At 38.0% G+C, this 20,819-nt stretch overlaps 13 protein-coding genes across 13 annotated transcripts; 6 read left to right on the top strand and 7 right to left on the bottom strand.

The window, feature by feature from the left end:
- Positions 1–240: 240 nt before the first annotated feature.
- On the bottom strand, positions 241–1,539 carry C9374_008780 (uncharacterized protein; the record flags this gene model as incomplete). The annotated part of the gene is made up of 1 exon (XM_044698894.1): positions 241–1,539. One exon carries the CDS (start codon positions 1,537–1,539, stop codon positions 241–243), a length of 1,299 nt encoding a protein of 432 aa, XP_044545420.1.
- A 232-nt stretch (positions 1,540–1,771) lies between these two features.
- On the bottom strand, positions 1,772–2,444 carry C9374_008779 (uncharacterized protein; the record flags this gene model as incomplete). The annotated part of the gene is made up of 2 exons (XM_044698892.1): positions 1,772–1,991; positions 2,086–2,444. 2 exons carry the CDS (start codon positions 2,442–2,444, stop codon positions 1,772–1,774), a joined length of 579 nt encoding a protein of 192 aa, XP_044545419.1.
- A 186-nt stretch (positions 2,445–2,630) lies between these two features.
- On the top strand, positions 2,631–3,653 carry C9374_008778 (uncharacterized protein; the record flags this gene model as incomplete). The annotated part of the gene is made up of 1 exon (XM_044698891.1): positions 2,631–3,653. The coding sequence occupies one exon, from the start codon at positions 2,631–2,633 to the stop codon at positions 3,651–3,653; it is 1,023 nt and encodes a 340-aa protein (XP_044545418.1).
- A 194-nt stretch (positions 3,654–3,847) lies between these two features.
- On the top strand, positions 3,848–4,963 carry C9374_008777 (uncharacterized protein; the record flags this gene model as incomplete). Its single annotated transcript, XM_044698890.1, has 1 exon — positions 3,848–4,963. One exon carries the CDS (start codon positions 3,848–3,850, stop codon positions 4,961–4,963), a length of 1,116 nt encoding a protein of 371 aa, XP_044545417.1.
- A 149-nt stretch (positions 4,964–5,112) lies between these two features.
- C9374_008776 (uncharacterized protein) lies at positions 5,113–8,175 on the bottom strand (the record flags this gene model as incomplete). Its single annotated transcript, XM_044698889.1, has 1 exon — positions 5,113–8,175. The coding sequence occupies one exon, from the start codon at positions 8,173–8,175 to the stop codon at positions 5,113–5,115; it is 3,063 nt and encodes a 1,020-aa protein (XP_044545416.1).
- Positions 8,176–8,588: 413 nt separating this feature from the next.
- Positions 8,589–10,746, bottom strand: C9374_008775 (uncharacterized protein; the record flags this gene model as incomplete). The annotated part of the gene is made up of 2 exons (XM_044698888.1): positions 8,589–10,645; positions 10,701–10,746. The coding sequence occupies 2 exons, from the start codon at positions 10,744–10,746 to the stop codon at positions 8,589–8,591; spliced, it is 2,103 nt and encodes a 700-aa protein (XP_044545415.1).
- A 317-nt stretch (positions 10,747–11,063) lies between these two features.
- C9374_008774 (uncharacterized protein) lies at positions 11,064–12,270 on the bottom strand (the record flags this gene model as incomplete). The annotated part of the gene is made up of 2 exons (XM_044698887.1): positions 11,064–11,334; positions 11,510–12,270. 2 exons carry the CDS (start codon positions 12,268–12,270, stop codon positions 11,064–11,066), a joined length of 1,032 nt encoding a protein of 343 aa, XP_044545414.1.
- A 228-nt stretch (positions 12,271–12,498) lies between these two features.
- C9374_008773 (uncharacterized protein) lies at positions 12,499–13,520 on the top strand (the record flags this gene model as incomplete). The annotated part of the gene is made up of 3 exons (XM_044698886.1): positions 12,499–12,613; positions 12,739–12,871; positions 12,983–13,520. The coding sequence occupies 3 exons, from the start codon at positions 12,499–12,501 to the stop codon at positions 13,518–13,520; spliced, it is 786 nt and encodes a 261-aa protein (XP_044545413.1).
- Positions 13,521–13,702: 182 nt separating this feature from the next.
- Positions 13,703–14,686, top strand: C9374_008772 (uncharacterized protein; the record flags this gene model as incomplete). Its single annotated transcript, XM_044698885.1, has 2 exons — positions 13,703–14,196; positions 14,344–14,686. 2 exons carry the CDS (start codon positions 13,703–13,705, stop codon positions 14,684–14,686), a joined length of 837 nt encoding a protein of 278 aa, XP_044545412.1.
- A 30-nt stretch (positions 14,687–14,716) lies between these two features.
- Positions 14,717–16,703, bottom strand: C9374_008771 (uncharacterized protein; the record flags this gene model as incomplete). The annotated part of the gene is made up of 2 exons (XM_044698884.1): positions 14,717–15,994; positions 16,053–16,703. 2 exons carry the CDS (start codon positions 16,701–16,703, stop codon positions 14,717–14,719), a joined length of 1,929 nt encoding a protein of 642 aa, XP_044545411.1.
- A 310-nt stretch (positions 16,704–17,013) lies between these two features.
- C9374_008770 (uncharacterized protein) lies at positions 17,014–18,078 on the bottom strand (the record flags this gene model as incomplete). Its single annotated transcript, XM_044698883.1, has 3 exons — positions 17,014–17,374; positions 17,483–17,786; positions 17,964–18,078. The coding sequence occupies 3 exons, from the start codon at positions 18,076–18,078 to the stop codon at positions 17,014–17,016; spliced, it is 780 nt and encodes a 259-aa protein (XP_044545410.1).
- A 777-nt stretch (positions 18,079–18,855) lies between these two features.
- C9374_008769 (uncharacterized protein) lies at positions 18,856–19,362 on the top strand (the record flags this gene model as incomplete). Its single annotated transcript, XM_044698881.1, has 1 exon — positions 18,856–19,362. One exon carries the CDS (start codon positions 18,856–18,858, stop codon positions 19,360–19,362), a length of 507 nt encoding a protein of 168 aa, XP_044545409.1.
- Positions 19,363–19,898: 536 nt separating this feature from the next.
- On the top strand, positions 19,899–20,741 carry C9374_008768 (uncharacterized protein; the record flags this gene model as incomplete). Its single annotated transcript, XM_044698880.1, has 1 exon — positions 19,899–20,741. The coding sequence occupies one exon, from the start codon at positions 19,899–19,901 to the stop codon at positions 20,739–20,741; it is 843 nt and encodes a 280-aa protein (XP_044545408.1).
- Between the last annotated feature and the right edge of the window lie 78 nt (positions 20,742–20,819).

The raw sequence follows: 20,819 nt of genomic DNA, 5'->3' as shown, positions 1-20,819 counted from the left end.
TTGACAATACCTTTTGATGAGACCAACGGACGAGCATGTTAAAAACATTACCTCCAAATACAATTCCTGAATAATACTGAGCTAATTGAAGCTGACTCTCCTCCTGTAGTGTTTTCTTTCCATTAAATGATTTTTATTATTTTTGATGCTTGTCTTAGACGCAGCATGATCGATCGACTCTTTCCTAACGACTCTGAAGGGTGAAGCGTTGTTTTTCATTTATTGAGCGATCTTCATTATCTAAATTTTGGAAACGAGTTCGATCACTTTGTTTTCCAGCTCCTTTTCATTGGCTCCTTCTAAACGTGTCACAGCTGATTCTCCATCCCGCAAGAATAAGAAGGTTGGCATACAGTTGACTTCGAATCTACTGGAAAGATCCGGAACTTGATCGACATCTACTTTAAGGAACTTCGCATTTTGATATTTCCCTGCAAGACTTGCAAAGAAAGGAGCAATTCCCTTGCAAGGGCAGCACCATGTCGCAAAGAAATCGACCACCACAAGACGATTCTCTGTGATGGCAGCATCGAATTGAGCAACGGATTCAACGTGATCTGGATGCACAACCTTCACCTTTGAGACCGAGTCTAAAGCTTCTGAGAAAGTCTTGGATGGCTTCTTGTGTTTCTCAAGCAACTTCTTACCCACTGATTTAAGTTCCTCCAAATGTTGACATGATTTGTTGAGTAGAACTACACTCGAGACAAGCCCAATCAAGCTAGCGCCGTTTGAATAATTGACAAATGACAATTCCTTGTCAAAAGCTCTCACTCTCTCATTTGCTGTCGCTATGGACATGTCACACGACAATGGGATGGACATTTCTCTTCCATTGACAATCAACAGAATTTCTTTTGCCGTGTTGGAGTTCTTCAATTCCTCATTCTCGTACTCTGGCTGTGGATTATTGAAGGAGACAAAGATTTCATTCCACTGGTTTAATTTAACTCCATAAATTTCAAACTTTTGATCCTGATTATTCAGAGTCACATGAGTTGGAGTTAAGCCAAACCAACGATACGACTGTCCCATGGTTGCAATTGATCTCGATTCTTTAGTAACAAAAACTCTTAGCAATAACGAGAAACATCCTAAATTGAACAAACTAGGATTACAACTAAGGATCAAATTGGGATCAGAACCATAACCACCCTTCAATACAATACCTCCTTCGGGGTATATTTGTGGCAGCTGATTGGTATGATGATCAGCCGTAGGTTTGAATCGGATCTCATCTCTGAATGCTTGATAAGCATTGGCATCATCCAATAATAAGGAATGATTGGGATGATCCTCAGCATCAATACTTTTGAAATAATCTCCATTAATATCGCATAGAATAGACTTGATCCATTCCGATGAAAGATCATGGAATGAATCGGTACCATTCCTCGGAAGATCGGCAGAGCCTTGAATACAACCTCCACCTTCTCCTTCAAACACTACTTCGGTACAATTCTTGGATTGATGCTTTCTCTGAATATTATCTTCAGCAATCAATATTGGAGGAGGAACTGGGCAAGAAGGTAACGACATTTCTAGATAGATTGATGGTACTTAGAGATATTGAAATTAATTTCAAAGAACGGATTTAAGAACTTTTTTTTAAAGGTGAAAAACTGTAGAGAGATTTTACCTCTTGGTAATGAACTCTGAAGAACGCACAAGTTCATTTCATTCATCTCAAAGTTGTTACAGTTGGAGAGATTGGAAAATAGTCAAGTAATGATGGTAAGGTTAGTAATTTACTTATCAAGTGTGTGTTTTTTCAAAGTCCTTCTCCACTCATTTCTTCTTCATCTTCAGAGGAGTTTGAAGGAACGTCCTTTCCAAATTCGTCATTGACAACGACTCGAATCCAACCAGTTTGAATGTCTTTTTCAAAAGCTCTATCCACAACTCCAACATTCAAAGACGAACAAACAATGTCAATACAGAAAAACCCTGGATGAAATGAAATTAAAACTCCCTCAATTTCATCCACTTGTCTATTTTGAAAATCATTGAATCAAAGGATTTGTTTTATGGATGATTATATCAAATGATATTGTCTAAATGTATTTCCAACAAATCAACACTTACTCCACCCTTTGCAAAAATTGTGGTTGTATACTCAATTTACAATTCCCTTCTTTATCGGTTTTAAAATATTGTTTGACATGTGGATTGGTACTCATGTTGGTATCTAATTCAAAAGTTTCCAAAACTCGTTTCGTTTCAGGAGAATAATCGAGAAATCTCATATATTGATCTTTTGCTTCCGATGATACGAATTGTTCTGAGCCTAATGATACTGACACCTCGGAATTAAGGACCATGGACTCATGATTCTCATGCATGATCTTATCCGAGCCATGTCGTTGTTGTTGTATTCGTGAGGCTCTTCTCCACTCTTCTTCCGAAAGACCCATATTCTTTGCTATCTTTCTCAAATTGGACATTTTTTACAATAATTACTTCTTCCAAAATACAAAAACAAATCTCAAAGAGAAAGTTTAAGGCATTTGAAAACCAAGCTGTGGTCTAGATCTTTTAGAGTCTCTTCATTTACATTGTATTAAGGGAGCTTCATTAACGATTCAGTGGCTCCATTCTTCAAATAGCAATGAACTTTCAACCACAAAAAAATGAACAACGATGATGAAGAACCCGTGAGACTTGTTCTTCATGAACTTGGGCATGAAGCGATCGGAACCAATCCAATCCATCGGAGTGAGCTTTTCAATCATGATTGGAGTGATATCTTTTCAAAGTTTTTCATCAAGATGAAAAGAAATAACATTAAAAAGAAGGTTCCATTCTCATTGAATTTTGATCATGTAGCTTCTATTCAAGTATCGGGTGTGGTTGATGTTCGGATTTCATACTCTTGCCATTGTATCATTGCATTAGAAGCTCCATATTTTCATTGCTTTGATTTGACCACTCATCAGAAATTATTTTCATTTTCATCGGCTGCCACATACTTTTCCTATTTTGATATTGAAAGAAATTATGATGGAGTTTCAAATGATGCCTTGGTGTATACAAGCGTGTATGGTATTTTTAAACATGATTTAACGAAAATAATGAAATGCCAAAATGCCAATGACAAGATTTGGATTAGAGAAGAATATAATGATTCTGCTTGTGGCATTGCATGTTCAAGCCATGTTGATCACGTGTCAAAGAATGTTATTTTTGTAGCAATAGATCCTGAACCTTATATTGCTGTGTTAATGGCATCCACTGGAGAGTTGTTGTATAAAATAGACCAACTCTATCTGAAACCTAGTGGATTTTGTGGAATTGCTGTCAATGATACACAAACAGAATTGTTCATTGCTCAGGCTTCAGAATGCATGCAAAAAATCAAACGCCATTCTCAACAGGTTAATCAATGGACATTTCAATGCTTATTTGGAAAAGGCTCTGTGAAAAAAGTATATGGATTGACAATTGACCATGCATCACATCACATTATTGTTTGTGATCGCTCTTCACATGGAGTTGGAGTTTTCACTGAAGATGGAGTGTTTGTGAAACGTTTCGGTTCCTTTGGAACAGGTCCAAATGAGTTTAAAAACCCAACAGGAATATGCCTTGATGAACAAACAGGTTTACTCTACATTGTAGATGTTAATAACGATAGAATACAAATATTCAAGTAGACTAGTTGGTGATGATTTATACAATCATGGACCAAAATATTTTGGATCGCCGTGATGATATCTGATCGTATTGTGTTTCATGAAATTGGAGGTAATTGATTTGAGATAAGAATGCAGATATTGAACTAGTTCAACTGTCACCTGAACCTTTTTTTCACCAGTCAGAAATTGTAATTGTTTAGACACAAAAAAAAATGAAACAAAACACTTTTGAGAATTCGGAATGGAACTCACTCACTCGATTGGAATTGTTGGATTTTTTCTCAAATTCTTCCATAGCATCATCAACCTCACCTCCGATAGAAATTCAACCTTTCACTCATTTGGAATTATTTTCAAAATTCCGAGACAAGATGAGACGTGGTAAAACACCCATCCTGCCCTTCTCCATCACAACTTTCAAACTCGTGAACACGATCAAGAAATTTTCCGTTCGCTCTGAACTAAATATTTTCAAATGTAATGATCAATCAAGGATGTTTGATGGTATTGCTGATGTCAAAGACTCTGAAAAGGAATACACAATGGATGCTCCAGTGGGGATTAAAATTTCACACCATCATCAATGTATCATTGTGAGTGATTATAACAATCAAAATACGATCATTGTCGATTTGGAAAATTGTAAATCATTGAAAAAGATTCTTCCTATTCAAACAAATGCAATTGAATTGGACAGAAATTATAATGGTCTTCATCAAGATGCCTTGTTGTGCTTTAGGAAATCTTGTGTAATGAAGTATGATTTGAATCAACTCTTGACGGAATCATTTGAATCTGTTACACCTTTATGGACATCCACGAAATGTTCAGCTTTGGTAGGAATGACAATTGTAGGACAAGAGGTTTTAGTGACTGGTGATAACAATCGTGTCTATGTATTAAGCTTGCTGAATGGAGAATTATTGCAAACCATGACATTGCCAGACACAATTTTACGTGCGACAGGAATTGATGCTCTTTCACACAATGAAGTAGTATTGGGAGAGGGTTATCCCTTTGATCGATTGATTCTTTGTAGAAAAATTGATAACACTTGGAAATTTGTTAAAATTTTAGTCGAAGAAAGTGTTGAAAGAGAAAATGAAACACCCTATCCTTATCATTTAGTGATTGATAGAGCAACAAGGAATATAATTGTGAGTTCGTGCTATGGCCTTGAACTTCGAATTTTTTCTCCAGATGGACAAAAACGAAGAACGTACGGCAAGGATCTATTGAGTTATCCTGAAGGAATGTGTATTAATGAGCTAACAGGAGAGCTATTTGTTTGTGACACTGATCACTGCAGTATTCATATTTTCAAGTAAATTGAGTAATGATTGAATTTTCAGTTGACAACTGAATTGACAATCAAATTCTTATTTGAATATCTTCTTCAATGAGGAAAACTGTTTCAAATGAAAACTTTACAACCTTTTTATGAATTGCAATCTTTAATAATATTTAAACCAAACATTCAAGACAGTGGGTTTAAAATCAAAGCTATTGGTTGAGTGGGCATTGCCACCGATCCAAATCCTTTGAAATCTGATGCAAACAACTGAGGTGTTTCTACTTGATAATTTGACAATAATTCCATCAAAAAGAGCTTACTCGAAAGCATGGTGAAATTCGAACCAGCAAATCCTTTCAATCCAATAAAGGCATGATCTTCCTCCGCTAACTGACGTAAATTTCCAACCTCTCCCAAATTGAAACGATCTGGTCGATAGGTATTTGCATCATAGGGATAAACCTCTTCATCTCGATGCACAAAGAAGGGTGAAACACACACCAAATGATTGGCTGGAATGGTCAAATTATGAAAATTCATTCCTTCTAGAGTTTGTTTCGTAAATAATTTCAACGAATAGATTCGAGCCGCTTCTTTCAAACACGAATCCAGTAATTTCAAAGGATCTTCACATGCATTCGATTGTAAAATCGATTCCACAAGTCGCATATTATAATTACTACTCATGTGACTAGAAAGTTCACTTCCACTAGTATTACTAGTGCTGACATTCGAAGAAGTACCTCCTCGTCCCAAGACTGGATTCCGTTCACTACTCGAAGCAAACGTATTGGTATGAATTGGAGAAGGTGGCAATATTGAGGTTGTTGTTTCTGTCGGTTTCGTAGGTGAGCTTGTTGAAAGAGCACCTCCTGACAATAAGGTAAAGGATGGTCTTCTTTTTGCCAATCCACTTGGTTTTGGTGCCGTAGGAGTTGTGACAATGGTATTATTCACATTCGAAGGACCACCAGAATCGGTATTCACAGAAGGTTCTTTCAACGAGGATTGATCTTCTCCTCCACCATCTCCTGTAGGAGTATGATCAACCGGTGAGGTCGTAAATGGAGGATTTCCCAATAAGGGAACAGCTCTTGTAAAACGTTGTGTGGGTTGTTGCTGTTGTACTCGAAACATTTCTTCCGTCGAGCTGGTAGCTCTCATTGAGAGAGGCCCTGGTGACGATGGAATGGACAAGGAAGGAATACTATCGGGTGGATTGGTATCCGTCGAAGTGTGATGCGATTGAGTGTCGTCGGCTGTTGAAGATAATCCTCCATCTTCTAACATGCTTTGTTTTCGAAGTTCTTCGACATCTTCTTCTCGTAAACCTCCACCTCCTCCAGCACTATTGGTAAGACTTGTATCTGTGATGGTACTCACACCTTCTGAATTTTCTAACGAGTTGTTGTCCTGACCTGATATGGTGTCAAATTCTTCAGTGGATAAATTAGTGGCTGGTTGTGTGAAAGCTTCTAAATGTTGTGGAGTGGCCATGGAAATTGTAGTGGGTGAAAAGTGTGGCAATAGAGGCCTGACTGAGCTTGTGGCTTCACTCCACATGGATCGAATGAACTGACTCGATTCCTTTTCGAGTTTTTCCTTAAATAGGTTAACTTCCATTCGTAATCGATCTTGAAGTGTGGAATCGCTGGCGACATGAGCAATGGTCCATCCTAATGCTGCCACACTGCTCATGGATTCCACTAACAAGCACATGATATGATTGGCATAGATCGATGTGGTTGCATGAAGACCACCATATTTATCACTTCCATTTCTTTCAAGAATGAAATCAATGTAACAGTAATGAAGATTGGTGGTGTCTTCTTTCGATGAAACGTTTCGTTGCAGAGAAGGTTGAGAAGCTGGTAGAGATTGATGTGAAAAAGCGTGTTGTTGTTGCTGAGTATAGGGCACTTCTTCAAGATTTTCAAATTCCATCATTTTCACACGTCTTTCAATTTCACTACTGATCAAATAATGAACTCTCTTCTTCTTGGTTTCGATTTGTTCAATAACACTGGGCATCCAAACATATTCCAACAAGTTCGATCTCAAATGATTGTAATACAGAGTGACAAATGGATTATGAATTTGAGTTTCGAGAAAGACAATGTTGTCGGTCACTTCATCTCCATGTCTCTTGACAAAGGAAGAACCCAACACACTTCTCATCAAACTTCTCACCACAAATTTGGACATTTGTGAAAATAAATCATTCACAACCACAACTTCTAAAGGTTGTTGACTTCCTTGATTACTGCCTGCTCCCGACGAGGACGAGGACGAACTGGAGGAATCAGGAAAGAACGAATCCGAATGCTTGTGTAAAATCTTTGGTGTTGGTAATTCCATCTCGGCAATGGCAGTTTTCTCATTACGATCGACAAATTTCAAATTAATGTGTTGTTGATGGAAGAGCAAACTTCTCACTTCTCTCTTAATGTTTTCCAAATATTTCACAAGAGCATTCTTATTGGTGAAACCTTCTTTCATGAATGTTTTTGATTTGTAGAGCCAATCTTGATTCCAAATCTCTTCTCGAGTTGGAGTAGTTGTTGTCATTGATGAGGAAGAAGAAGAGGTTGTTGCATGAGAAGTCTTGGGAGGTACAGTTTCAATTTTGAACGAAGCGTTTGAAGAAGTCGATGCCACAGCAGCACCATTCATAATTAAGGGTTTGTACAGATAATCTCGAGCAGCTTGTTCATCCAACTGTTTAGCATCGAAGAAAAACTTGTTGGTTCCTTCTCCAACCATAAATGTCCATTCCTTAAAATAGGAAGAAATTGTGAAAACAGGACCATATAACTCAGAGGCCTTTTCCAAGAACAAGATGGGGTCTTCACACCATTGAATCCATACACTCAAGTACGGAATGGAAGGCATGTTTCTCCAAAGCCATCCTAAGAGACCTGTTTTTGTTACCAATTTAGTGTTCGCATGAGTATTGTGAAGAAAATGTGCAGCTTGACGAGTGGCAGCCAATGATTTGCTATTCTTTTTCTGATCATCCAACAATTCTTGCAAGGGAAAAACAATTCGATGAGGCAATTTACCTCCTGGATGTAATCTCTTTTGTTCATCATCGCTTACAAACACACACTTCTTGTGCGGACGTTTTTGAAAATATAAAATGTATCGATTCTTGTGGTAGTGATGAAGAACAGCAATGGTGACGAGAACGAGTAGAAACGCTACAAATATACCTGCAACGTTGAGCAAATAATTTTCAAAGTACATGTTAATGTAATCGTTCGCAATTGTTGACGAATTGTGATGAATGTTTTGTATTCTGTTGATCACAAAGAGAAAATAATATGCCTTGTTGTTTTCTTAAATGATGTTTGCGTTATTTTGAAGCTTTTGCCGGAATAATAAAAATTTTGTTGTTTGCCTTAAATGGAAAATAAATAAATTAAAACTTTTTGTCTTGATCTCACTTTGTCAACATTCCAAATAAACCCTGTTGACCTTATTTTTTCAAGATTTCTTGGTCTGCAATGTCAAGATTATGGTCCAACCTTCTATTGTCACAGACATTAGGACAACTCATTGATACAATCTTTCCTACAAATACAAGGAACCGTCCATCAGAAACAAGCAAATCTCTAGAGAAATGTTTACAAATCGTCACAACATTGATGTTGCCCTCTCTACACCAATCTCACAATGTGAAATCGTTCAACGCCGGACAAGGTTTCCGTATTAAATCCAACTCCATTGGTGGAGCGTTGAGAGGACCAATATTCAAACTTTGTTTCGCCCTCTTTCAGGCCCACGAATATCACACTATGACCAGTTCCATTCACTCTCCAAAATTGAATAAAATCACCTTTCTTAGCTTCGAATATGGTATTCACGTGCTTGCCAAGACCTCGTGACATCAATGCCTTGTAGCAACCTTGTTTATAGGACTCATCGTCCTTTTCTGCAGTCTCTTGTTTCTCACAAAACCAATCTCTCTTAATTTTTAGCAATTCAGGAATGGTAGAATAGTCCTCAAGTTTGGAATGACCCCTCTCTGTGAATACCCGAAAGAATACTTCAAAGGTGACACCACAACAAAATGTTGAAGGAATGCTAAGAATCGGATTCATTAATGACAAAATACCGCTCTCTGGTGCTGTCGTAGTGGCCGCTGCGCCCGAATCAGTGAGACCAAAATTTCCACCTCGAGTAAAAGTGCTTAATATTGAAGATGGATGCAAAAAGAATTGAGGCATGATCATGGAATTTAGATTTTCAGGCCTTTGTTGTTGCTTTTTTAACAAGTCCATTTTCATTTCCTTCTTCTTTTCTGCAATGACCTTTTTACCTTTGAGAGTTGAGGTGAAACTTGGAAACACGAGTGTCTCGGTGGAGCCTCGTTGCTTTTGGGAGTTGTCATTCTGGTGGCCAAGGTCATTATTTTGATCAAAATGGCCATTCTCGACCGCTTGTCGTAAAATTAAATCTCTTGCAAATCCATAATTCGAATGACCACAAATGCAGCAATGCAATTGTGAGCGGTCACATAAACATTGTGTCATGGGAGGTAGCAAGCAAAGAAATTCTTCAAAATCCATCAAGAGACGGTTCAGTTCTGTCTTCAATTGTTCATCCATTACATCCTCTTGATTGTTACTGTCGCCTCGAATGCCACTTGTCGATGGTAGTGCCAAATTTAAAATATCAGAAAATTCTCTCTCAATGGCTTTCCAATCATCGAGTGAGGTAAATAAGGGTTTAACCTTGCATGCAGTTTTGTTGCTGCAACTACTTTCAAAGACACTACTCGTGATGGGCAAACTTTTGGCCAATTCTTCTTCGATTTCGTCTAATCGAGCCAACTCTGCCAAAGTCGAAATGAGTCGTGCTGTATGAGGTTTACCGAGTGAGATTTGACGGAGATGAGTCTGTAAGGCAGTCCACAGACGCCATTGGTGTTGCAGAGATTGTTGTTCGACCTCGTCTTGTTTCTGAGAGGATGCAGAAATGCCCATCATGGAACTTGTGGTCGAATTTGTCATGATGAACGAGGTGGAGGATGATAATGGTACAGAGTTGTTTGTACTTGTAGTAGTAATAGTACTGGTCATATTCATTGGAGAAGTCGAGCCGAAGGATGTTGTTGTTGGTGGCGGTATCGGAGAAGTCGGAAACGAAGGCACCGAAGAGGAAAAGTATTGACTGCTCCTATAGGACGATGATGAAGATGCGTTAGGCTTGACCCAACCATACCCCAGAGAACCATCCCTAGGATAGGATGAAAGGATTTGAACGACACTCTCATTATAGTCTGGTGTTGTCGGTAGGGTGGTTATTGTTGTTTCTTGTTGTAATAAAGGACCATTCATCATCGGACAAGTTGAAAATTCCTCAACATGAACTCGTTGTTGTTCTGATGGATTCTCTCTATTGTTGCTGCTATTCTCTGAAGTGTTCAGACTGTGCTGCTTGTTGTTGTTGCCTTCCGTATTCGTAGTAGTAGTAATACCACAAGTTGAAATATAATCGAAAGAACTCTGCGTAACAACAAGAGGCTTTTCTTTTTCGAACTCAACTTCGCGAATCATCATGACCTTGTCGTCGTCAAAAAGATCTTCATCATGCTGCTGTTGCTGCCCTTGGCATGGAAATGGTGAAGATGGTTCTGCCATGTTCTTCCTTTTCATGATTGTGATTGGGGTAGTGACTCGAGGGCATTCAGCAGCATCAACAACACTCAATACTATCAAGTGATCATCATGTCCAGTTCGCAATTAGATCATCATCAATCTACTCACCATCAACATGTTCACCACAGCCATGACCGTTTAGAACACTAATCATTCTCTTTCTTTCTTGGAGAGAATTACTTCAGCTGGGCATACAACACACGCTCAAAGATTTTCAATGCGAGTGTTACTCGGAGGAGAAATTTTAATGGAGGTGACACGCGAAAATCATTCTCGTGTTCGAGAAACACTTCTTGGTTGATACCAGAGAAAATCTGTGATTATTTGAGTTGACATGCTACATGTTTGTTAGTTTGTTACATTCTGGCATAGAGTCAAAAAAAGAAGGACCAATAGGAGTTGTCGTTCGTGAGTGAGCATTATTATTTCCCTCGTAAATTCTGCTGTGTTGATGGTGAACCCTGTGTAGGTTCAAGGATACAATATCTGAGGCTCTAACTCCCATTCCAACTGTAATAATGTTTCGTCTTGTTGTTGGGTTGCTTCTACTGGATGGTCATTTGTGCTGTAACAAGCATTAAATGGTTTTGAGGTTACACTCTCTTGAGAAGATAATGTGTTGCCTGAGCATTCTGTTGGGTTTGTTGTATGAGTGGATGGCCATCCTTTTCGATGATATTTCACTCGATGTGCCAAACGATGATCTCCACTTTCCCAAAATTCAATAGAATACGCCCTAACTCTGAATATTTAAATAATAATAATTATTAGGATCAATTCGAAAGATAATCGAGTTAAAAATTGAAATGATTTGGAAATGAAAAAATCAATGAATTTGATTCCAATGAAGCATCATTTGTCACACGTTGGAAATTCAAAGTCGTAAACTCATCGTTGTGCAAGCTGTACACACTTACCTTATTCCACCCCAATGAGAAGGTCGCCTTAATTCACTCGAAAGCTCATGTTGAGCATTTTCAAATTCTTTCAAGAGTTGTTTCCTTCCACCTGTGATGATCTTTGATTGTTGACTCACACTCGAGGCAATTCTGGACTCCAAAGGACGAGAATTGAAATACTCGTCAGATTCCTCATCGGAACATAGAGAACCAATTCCTTCAATACGAACTTGTCGTGATCTTCCGTTGAGTGCTACTGACACACGATCTGAGAAGTGTGGTGATGAAGAAATTTCTACAGCATCATCATCTTCTCGTTCCGAATGATTAGTTTGAGAATTACTATTACCGTTCTTATTATTATTGTAATGATGATAATTCCAATAGAAATTGAGTGCAATTTTTCCATCGTTTTGCAACATCTCGTTCGCTTTTCTAGATTGAAAATTGGTACAAAACACAAATTCTCCTCTCTCAATATTGAAAGATTTTAAAAAGACATTCCGAGTGGAAGGCTGCATGGTTTGTGGATTGACAGTAGCCACAATCATGGTTGCCGGTTCGGGAGGAAGTTGAAGGATGGAAGGTAAAGATATGAAACTTTCTTTCAAAGACGAATTCGTGTGTGATGAATGCTGGGTTTTTGAAACAGAAGTGAATTGTTCTTGTAGCAGGTGCAATAGTTGTTGATGCGTGTGTTGTGCCTGTGAGTACCATTCCGAAAAGATGAGCATTGGATTGCAAGGTTGTGAGAAATTGCTTGATCCTGTTTGAGACATTTTTCAGAAATTCATTTTACATGAAATCCTTCAACAGCTTTCTCATTAATTGTGAGCCAGTCCGCAATTTAAAAGAATGATTTAAGGGTCCACTCGCTAAATTTCTCAAATCTGTCTGTGTGTGAGCCTATGAGCCTCGTTACAGTATTCTTCGGTTGCAATCTAATTTTAAAGATCACACGCTGTCATTCAAGTTTAAAAAAGCAAGTGGCAAGAAACAACCGCTCAATGCACTCAACAACGAAAAGCAGCAGCAGCGCAACGAATACTTCCTCTCTCGATGATGAAGCACTCAGAAAAGCAGACAAGTTTAAACTCGTTGTACTCGGAGAAAGCTCTGTGGGTAGGTGTGATGATCTTTTGGTGTTTCTCGGATTTGATTTCAAACGGATTTTCATGATAATATTCCAAATATTAATATTATATTCACCATAAATATATGTACATACTCCTTTATCAACCATATAGGCAAAACGTCCCTCGTGATTCGGTTAGATAAGAATTGCTTTTTTCAATATCAGGAAAGTACAATAGGAGCAGCCTTCTCAACTCAGTTTATTACTGTTGGAGATCGAGTGATTAAATTTGAAGTATGGGATACGTATGTAAGCTAAATCGAAATTCATTTCACTTTATACACGTGATGACCACTGTATCACATTACAATGATTACAATTTCCTTAATTTTTCAAATAATATTCTCATAACACAGAGCCGGACAAGAACGATACAAATCTCTCGCTCCCATGTATTATAGAGGATCAGAATGTGCCATTGTCGTCTACGACATTACCAACATGGAGTCTTTTCATAGAGCCAAATATTGGGTCAAGGAATTACAACGACAAAGTCAAACAAATATGGTTATTGCACTCGCAGGAAATAAGGTCGATCTACAAGAAGATAAACGACAAGTCGACTACTCCTTTGCTCAATCCTATGCCGAAGATAATGGTTTAATCTTTATGGAAACCTCTGCCAAAGAAAATATTAATGTCAGAGAAGTGTTTGAAACGTTGGCACGAAAGATGCCTCTACGAGAGAGGGACAATGATGATCACGTGAATGGAGAGGGTGATGAGAATGAACAAGATGAAAATTATTATGGAGGAACCAGTCATTCGGGAGGTGCGAATGGACTCACGGTCAGACACTCTTCACGAGATCGTAAACAACAACAACTCTCCAAGCCAGGTTTGTCGTCCTCTTCAAGAACTACGTGTTGTGGTGGAGGTTCTACCACGAAATAGTTCATGTTGTGCGAGTGAGGACAATAGAAATTGTTGTGTTTTTAAAAATGTATTCGTGAGACAGAAACGTTAAAAGGACTCTCATGAATCACATACATTTGTACCATATAGAAAAGATGACAAATAATAATTAATACCACAAATTTTCACACAAAACAATTTAAGGCTTTGACACAAAAAAAATGCAAAAATTTGTTACTTTGCAAAGAATTTGCTTGCGTAGACTCACTCATCGTTTTATGTGCTCCCATGTTTCATCACAAGGAGTGTCAGTAACGGTTGCCAAGCAAACGCTACATCGGATTCAAGAGAATTTTCCGTTTCATTTCCGAGCAGTTTCGTGTAGAAATTATTTTACAACAACTTGCCCGATTCGAAATGACCTTGACACTAACAAGGATTCGTCTTTAAATAATTCAAAATCACATGAATCGTCATGGATTGACAAAACATTTCAAGTGGAGAATATTGAAGAAACCCGAAAATTAGCGGAACAATTTTCTAAATTGTTACAAAACACTGATGTTGTGCTGTTAACTGGAGATATGGGAAGTGGAAAAAGCGTTTTTGCAAGGCATATCATTCGGGTGTTGGAAAAGGACATGAATTTAAATGTGCCCTCGCCTACTTTTTTATTGGATAATATTTATGAAAATAAGATTAGTGGAAATTATGAGTAGGTGTTGGAAAATGCTTCACACTTTATTTTAATAATGATGATTTTGTCATTATTTTTGCTAAAAATGATCATCAACTATGTCATGCATGACGATATATTATTTTGTGAAATAATGTTCTCTTCTGCCTCTTTTCCTTTATATAGAACAATACATCACATTGATCTATATCGATTGGATAGATTTGACAGATTAGATTTGCCTCACATTTTCACAAATGGTATTTCTCTAATTGAGTGGGGAAATCGGTTGCTTGAAGACAACGACATGATGAAACAACCTCATCATTCCTATATACGAGATGTCTTGCTAGATTCCTCCAAGTGCCACATGCTGATTATCCTTTTTGAAAATGCTGGGTCGAATGAACAGCATTGTAATGGTGCGAATAATTCCATCATTCCTGACAATGAGGAGTATGAGTCACCACGTTCTATTACCTTTCTTTCCAGTGATTCAACATGGAAAGAAAGACTTGCAGAATTCTAAGTTGGATTCTCTCTATTCAGATATTTTCCACTATTTTTGCTGCTCTAGCTCATTAAGTCTGGCCTCTAACAAATCACATCTCTGTTTGAATTTGTCAGCCTTTCTTTGCATCATTTTTCGTTCCTGTATGAACGTGTCATTGAGAGATTGCAACTGCATGACATGGTTAAATTGCAGCTCCTTGATTTTTTCATTCAATGATTTTACCTTGTCATCACACTCCTTTCTGGCAAGGGCAATTTCTTGCTTTGAATCACTTTCTATTTGATCTTGCTTACTTAGACGTTGGTTCTCTTTTTGCATGACTTTAATCTGATCTTTAAGATTTTCATTTTGCTTTTGATGGATGCCGAGCTCGATCGAAAGAATTTGATACTCCTTAACCAACTCTTCATACTGAAATTCCTTTTGCATGGCTATTTTTTCTGCCATCTCGAGCTTGTATTGAAGCTTTTTAGTGTCATTTTTCAATGACAATTCTTGGGTGAGGCGCTTTTGTGATTCTTGCATTTCGTGAAGAGTTTCCATTGCATTCTCATAGAGAGCCTCATTTTTGGAGGATGATTCTTTCACAAGGTTACATTCTTCCATTAGCTCTTTGTAGTCTATTTCTAGCTGTGTGTTATACTTTACAAGATTGGAATACTTCTCCTGAAGATGGTCATCTTTTCTCATGAGCTCAGTTTCTTTTCTGAGAATTTCCAATTCCTTATCCTTCCCACTGATAGTTTCTTCCAAGTACTGAATACGTTCCATTCCTTTCCGTATTTGCAGGTTCAAGTCACTCACTGTTTCATTTAAAGCAACTTGTTGAGTATTTAATTTTTCTGCCAAAGATGATTTTTCAGTAGACATGGATGCAATACTTGTTTTAAGACTTTCAATTTGAGAGTTGAGATTGGAAATTGTCGACTCATATTTCAAGGACATGGTTTTTAACTTTTCTTCGAGTGATGATTTTTCCAACATTGTTTGCATTAACTTTTCTGTTAGATTGGAAACACTTGTGCTCAAACTTGAAGTTTGCTCTTCCAATTCATGCTTTTGTTTTCTCAATAATTCTTTCTCATTAGCCATGCCGTTCGAGTCAACTGAAGACGTCAGAAGAGAATCTGAATTGGATTTTTTGTGAATGAGTTCAACAGTGCCAGTCTGAGTTTCTTTTTGAAGAGTTTGAACTTTGAAAGAATTTCTGGACTGATCAACGACATCCACAATTCTATCAGCCACTTCTATGAATTTTTGCAATTTCGAAGAAATACTTGGATTGTTGTTGTTCACTTTGAATCGTTTAGAAACTGGGATGAGCTATGTAAATGATGAGCACCAAGAAATTCATAGAAATCATTGATTGTTTTCAACTTACCCGATCAGTTTTTTGCAGAAGATGATATTGCATTTCGACAATTTTCTCAAGAAACATCTCCAACAGGTAATATTTTGTTTTGAAGCAATCATGATGGAAAATACATTGTGACATATTGGAAAAGTCATCCAAGGTCATTCGTTGCCCCCTCTCGTCTCCCTTGAAATCATTCAGTTTTTTATGAAGAACAGTCATATCCCTTTTCATGAGAGAAATGAATTGAAGCGTATCGTCATCGAGTTGCAACACTGTTTCTTGATCTAGTTCGGCACCATTCAATTCCTCACTGTTCCTTCCACTTGATGGAGTTGAATCCTCTCTACTCCCTCTGCTGGTGGTTCGGGATGATTGGGCACTGCTGTTATATGCAACGCTATAAGAACAAACATTATTGGAAATAGTACCACTCGTTGCCGCACTATTTCCAATACTAGCACGTTTGTTTCTTGTAGAGGCTGCAGCTGTGCTTGTACTAAGGCGCTTGGAAGCTGGTGAAGAAATTGCAGGAAGAGTTACGCTACATTTTGACGAGTCTTTAAACAAGTCTTGACTACTTCCAGAGCTCCTAAATACTCCCTGTGCATAGTTGCGTTTATACGAGTTATTATTGCTGTTGTTGCTCGGAGTTGTTGTGGTTTTGATGGTCATCATGGATGATCATTCTTTTGTTTTCAACAACAATTTTCTGTATAATGATGATGAGAATGGGTGAAGAACGTCTTTAACGTTACCGATGTTTGTTGTTGATGTCCTTGGCACAATATGAAAGACAATGAATGATGGTCTTTGTTGATGAGCCTTAATATTTTTTTATGAGTTTTGGAGATATCTGGATTGGGATTTTAATAATGTCTCTTCGGATGATTAGGTCCAAATAGTATTCATTTACTGGTGAACGTATGATATGATTATTTAACAGGATGGATGCGCGTTTGCGACATGGTCACACGGTTGCCAACGCTTATTCATCTTTGGAATTTTCTTCGATTGGAGTGTGGGAATGAATATTACCATTCTGAACTTCTTCGTGGGATTCAGAGTTGAAAGATGCTTCCTCAACTTCTCCAAAATTTTCATCAACCTCTTCTTCTTTAGATGGATCAGAACTGCAAGTAGTTGAGATGAAACCTTCCACATACTGTGGCACTCCACTGTAGGCATTCAGAAGCATTTGTTCCTCTGCCTCTAAAAATACAGAGGAAGCAATTCTTCGTGCGAGCTCAATGGTTTTTCTTCTCCTCAGCATGTCTAAAAATTTTTCATATATTTCTTGATCCTCTGGATCCTCAATATCTTGAGTTGGATCAATTTTATGGTCCTTACTGATTATGATTGTTAATTATATTATAGAAAAGGTTGGTAATAATTAAGACGAGTGACATCCATGAGATCCATGTTTGTTGGACTTGGAACATATCTCCACAACTTACTTTAAATCTAATTTGCTTCCTTTGGATGTGTATTCTCGTGCTGAATGAGGTTGTTTGTTGGTAGGGGAACTTCGAATTTCTTTCAGAGGAGCCAATGATTTGATCTTTTTGGGAGGGCTCACCCGAGCAACATTGAAATTCTTGGAATATTTGTAGGACCACGGTAAGTCATTGTCAACCCTCTTTTTCATTGACATCATATTTACTGTGTGATTTTTCTTAATTTGATTGATCATTATACTTCCTCCAACGTTTGCTGTGTTTGTATCAATTGTTCCCATTTTGTTTTGATAGCCTCGACAAACTGGAATTGTTGTTGCAGATATAAATTTCAATTTCGGAAATAATAACAAGTGATATTCAATATTCAATATTCATATTCCAAATAATTCAAATAGAAATTGATAACAACATATCATGATGATGATCGTCCATTCATTCATTAAATTATTATGATTCCCTCCATGAGCTTTAAACCCACCTTTTACCTCATTAAATTCCAACCCCTTTTTCCTTGCCTTGCTCAAGGTTGAAAGCGATGAGAGTGTGTTTCCCGATGATGAGCCAGCAGGAGCTCCCATAGTTGTAGTTGCCATGATGATGATGATACAAACGGTGAGGGTCCGTCAAATTTACAGTTTTTCGGTTATTGCAAAAAGGGTTTGAAAAAAATACTGTAACGAGGAGGAGCCTTCTTGCAAGTATCAGTATTAGTAAGAGATGCGAGAGATGTTTCGTCGTGTGATGTGTTGTGAGAGGTAGCCATCTTGGGATTTAGACAGACTGCCGCAGCAGTTGGGCCCAACAATCGTGGTTAAATTTTGAAACAAGAATTAATGCATCAGTTAATGACAATTTTGCGAAGACAGAGTTTGGCGACTTTAAATTTTATGCTCTAACTCTTTCCGCGGATCCAGTCTCTGGATTTCTTCAATAGTGAATGACATGCCAATTCTAAAGAGGTCAAGATTATTTATTACTTTTTTCTCAACGAGGCGAATACGAAAATGGTATCAACAACTCGCGAGATGCAAACAAATAACCCTTGCCACAAGAATGGTTGGACACGTTTCTTTTTTTACACAAGTTTGATTCGAAATTTAGGACACCATTCAAATCTGTAACCATGACGAACAAAATAGGCAGTGACCCATTGAAATCGTGCACATGGCTATCAATTTTATACTCCCTCTCCTAAAGGACAATTATTGAAATTATCTTTCGAAACACAGATAATTTTGAAAAAACAATTATCTTCAATCAAACCCCAAACAATGAAAATTACCATTGTCTCCTTCGTGCCACAGCATCATGCAAACAACGGGTTTCCTTTGGAAAACGCAAGGGCCAACATGGAGAGCAAGAACCTCACCATGATTTCATATTGCTCCACTTCGGACACTTCAAACGAACATGGATGTGAATCCACAACTACAAATCCTTTCGATGGCTCGGTCGATATGTCCAAACATTTCAATATACATGCAATTCCAAATATTCGAATTCATACCAAACAGTTCTCACCAACAACGAGCAGAAGGGCAAAACCACAACCAACGACCCAAGATGAGGTCAAGCCAAAAGGTATTCAAAAAAAGACATCATGCAAGAGTTCTTCACAAATATGCTCCTCCCAACGAAGTATTGAGCAGTTCAGCACTGCATACTTTGTTCAACTGTACAATAATAACAACCAACCACGAGAGGTCACAACTCAAGTGCATACACACAAGAAGGATGCTCATCACAAACGCTCGACCATACCTCATATACCTCATTTGCCGCCCAGCAACTCTTGCACAACACAACATTCTGAAACTGCAACAACAACGAAGAAAGTGAGAACCTCCATCTCTATTCAAGAGCTCCTTAACGCCTGAGTGTGGGTTCTATATTCAATGGATGAACTGTAAATGCACGAATAAAGGCAGCATTTTCAGAGATAATCCATGGTCACGCTTGTGCAATTAAAATGGAAAGCACTTCTTAATTTTTATAAAGAGCTCAAGAATGAGACATCCAAATAATGAAGCATGCAAGACATCACCATAACATCGTTAGATGACATTTCTACTTTTTGGGTTGTGGTGTCACACTAAAACGATTGTGTCATGGTTAAATAAATTCGAAATCTTGCAACCTTCGGCCTTCTGTCTCTTTTGGTATTTTGTAAAAAAGAATCCAACTTTGCTATTGCCTTTTTTTTAGCAAGATCCGCATGATTTTGACCATAGTGACAGTACCTTCGAGAGGCCCATTTTACGTTTGCATGGATTCTTGCCACCATTATTCAATCTCCATTTCAGGATGGGGTCAACCCTCATTCATGAACGGCACCTTTTAAACCATGCACAAACCACGTGATTCATGGCCTATACAAAAAAAAACATAGTTTTCGCGTTGCAATACTAGTACAATGAAATTCTGCCATGTCACGTTTGTACCCAATCAAAGCAACCACAAGATTGGTAAAAGGCATAAACCTCTCTCCATGATTTCCTATTACACAGACGATGAAAGTAACTCTACCAAAGATCCTTTTGATGGTTCTGTGGATTTATCTCAACATTTCAACATGCCAATTACTGTCCCACTCTCTTCTCGAAGAAGCATCATGCCACTTCCTGCGTTATTACAACCAAACACACCACATGTGCCACATGTCGTGCACAAATCCAATGTCTCTCATTCTTCTCAGAAAATGCATGCACAAGAGGTAACCTCCGTCTCAACTCAAAGGCATCCAATGAATCAAAGACAGCGATTACCTTCTGTTGAATACTCTCAACCGATGGGATTAAGCCTTCAGAGAAGAATACAAAATCTTCAAAGAATGAATCAAAAGCAGATGGTCAAGTCGACATCCCGTCGATTTCAAAAGAAACCTCAATATGCATGTCATTTAGATGTTTGTTATCGAGAAGATATGGAAAGTATTCCAAGTGCTAACAGTTCACTTCCAAAATATCGTCATCACGAACACCCAAAAGTTAGGACGACAAGTGACATTATTTCATGTCGCAGTGAGGCCAATCTTTCAGGAATGACCATTCGAACCCAATATCAAGCAAGCTCAATCTCTGCTCCCATTCAACCACAAGCACGAAATGACCATTTGCTACATTCAACTCCATCGCTTCCAACCATAGGCGCTATAGAAACTCCAAAAACCAAATCAACTGCCAGCACTATTGTCCCCAATAGAAAAATTAGAACATCCATTACCTTGTTTGAATTGTTGAATCATGATGAAAATTAAACATTTTCGTTTAACCAAAGATTGACAAACTTCTCTGTCCATGGATGAATTTTCAACTCTTAACCTCAATAACATTTA

This window comes from Naegleria lovaniensis, assembly GCF_003324165.1.
Source record: "Naegleria lovaniensis strain ATCC 30569 chromosome Unknown tig034, whole genome shotgun sequence".
NCBI classification, from domain to species: Eukaryota; Heterolobosea; class Eutetramitea; order Acrasida; family Naegleriidae; genus Naegleria; species Naegleria lovaniensis.
This window is presented reverse-complemented; position numbering and strand designations above follow the sequence as displayed.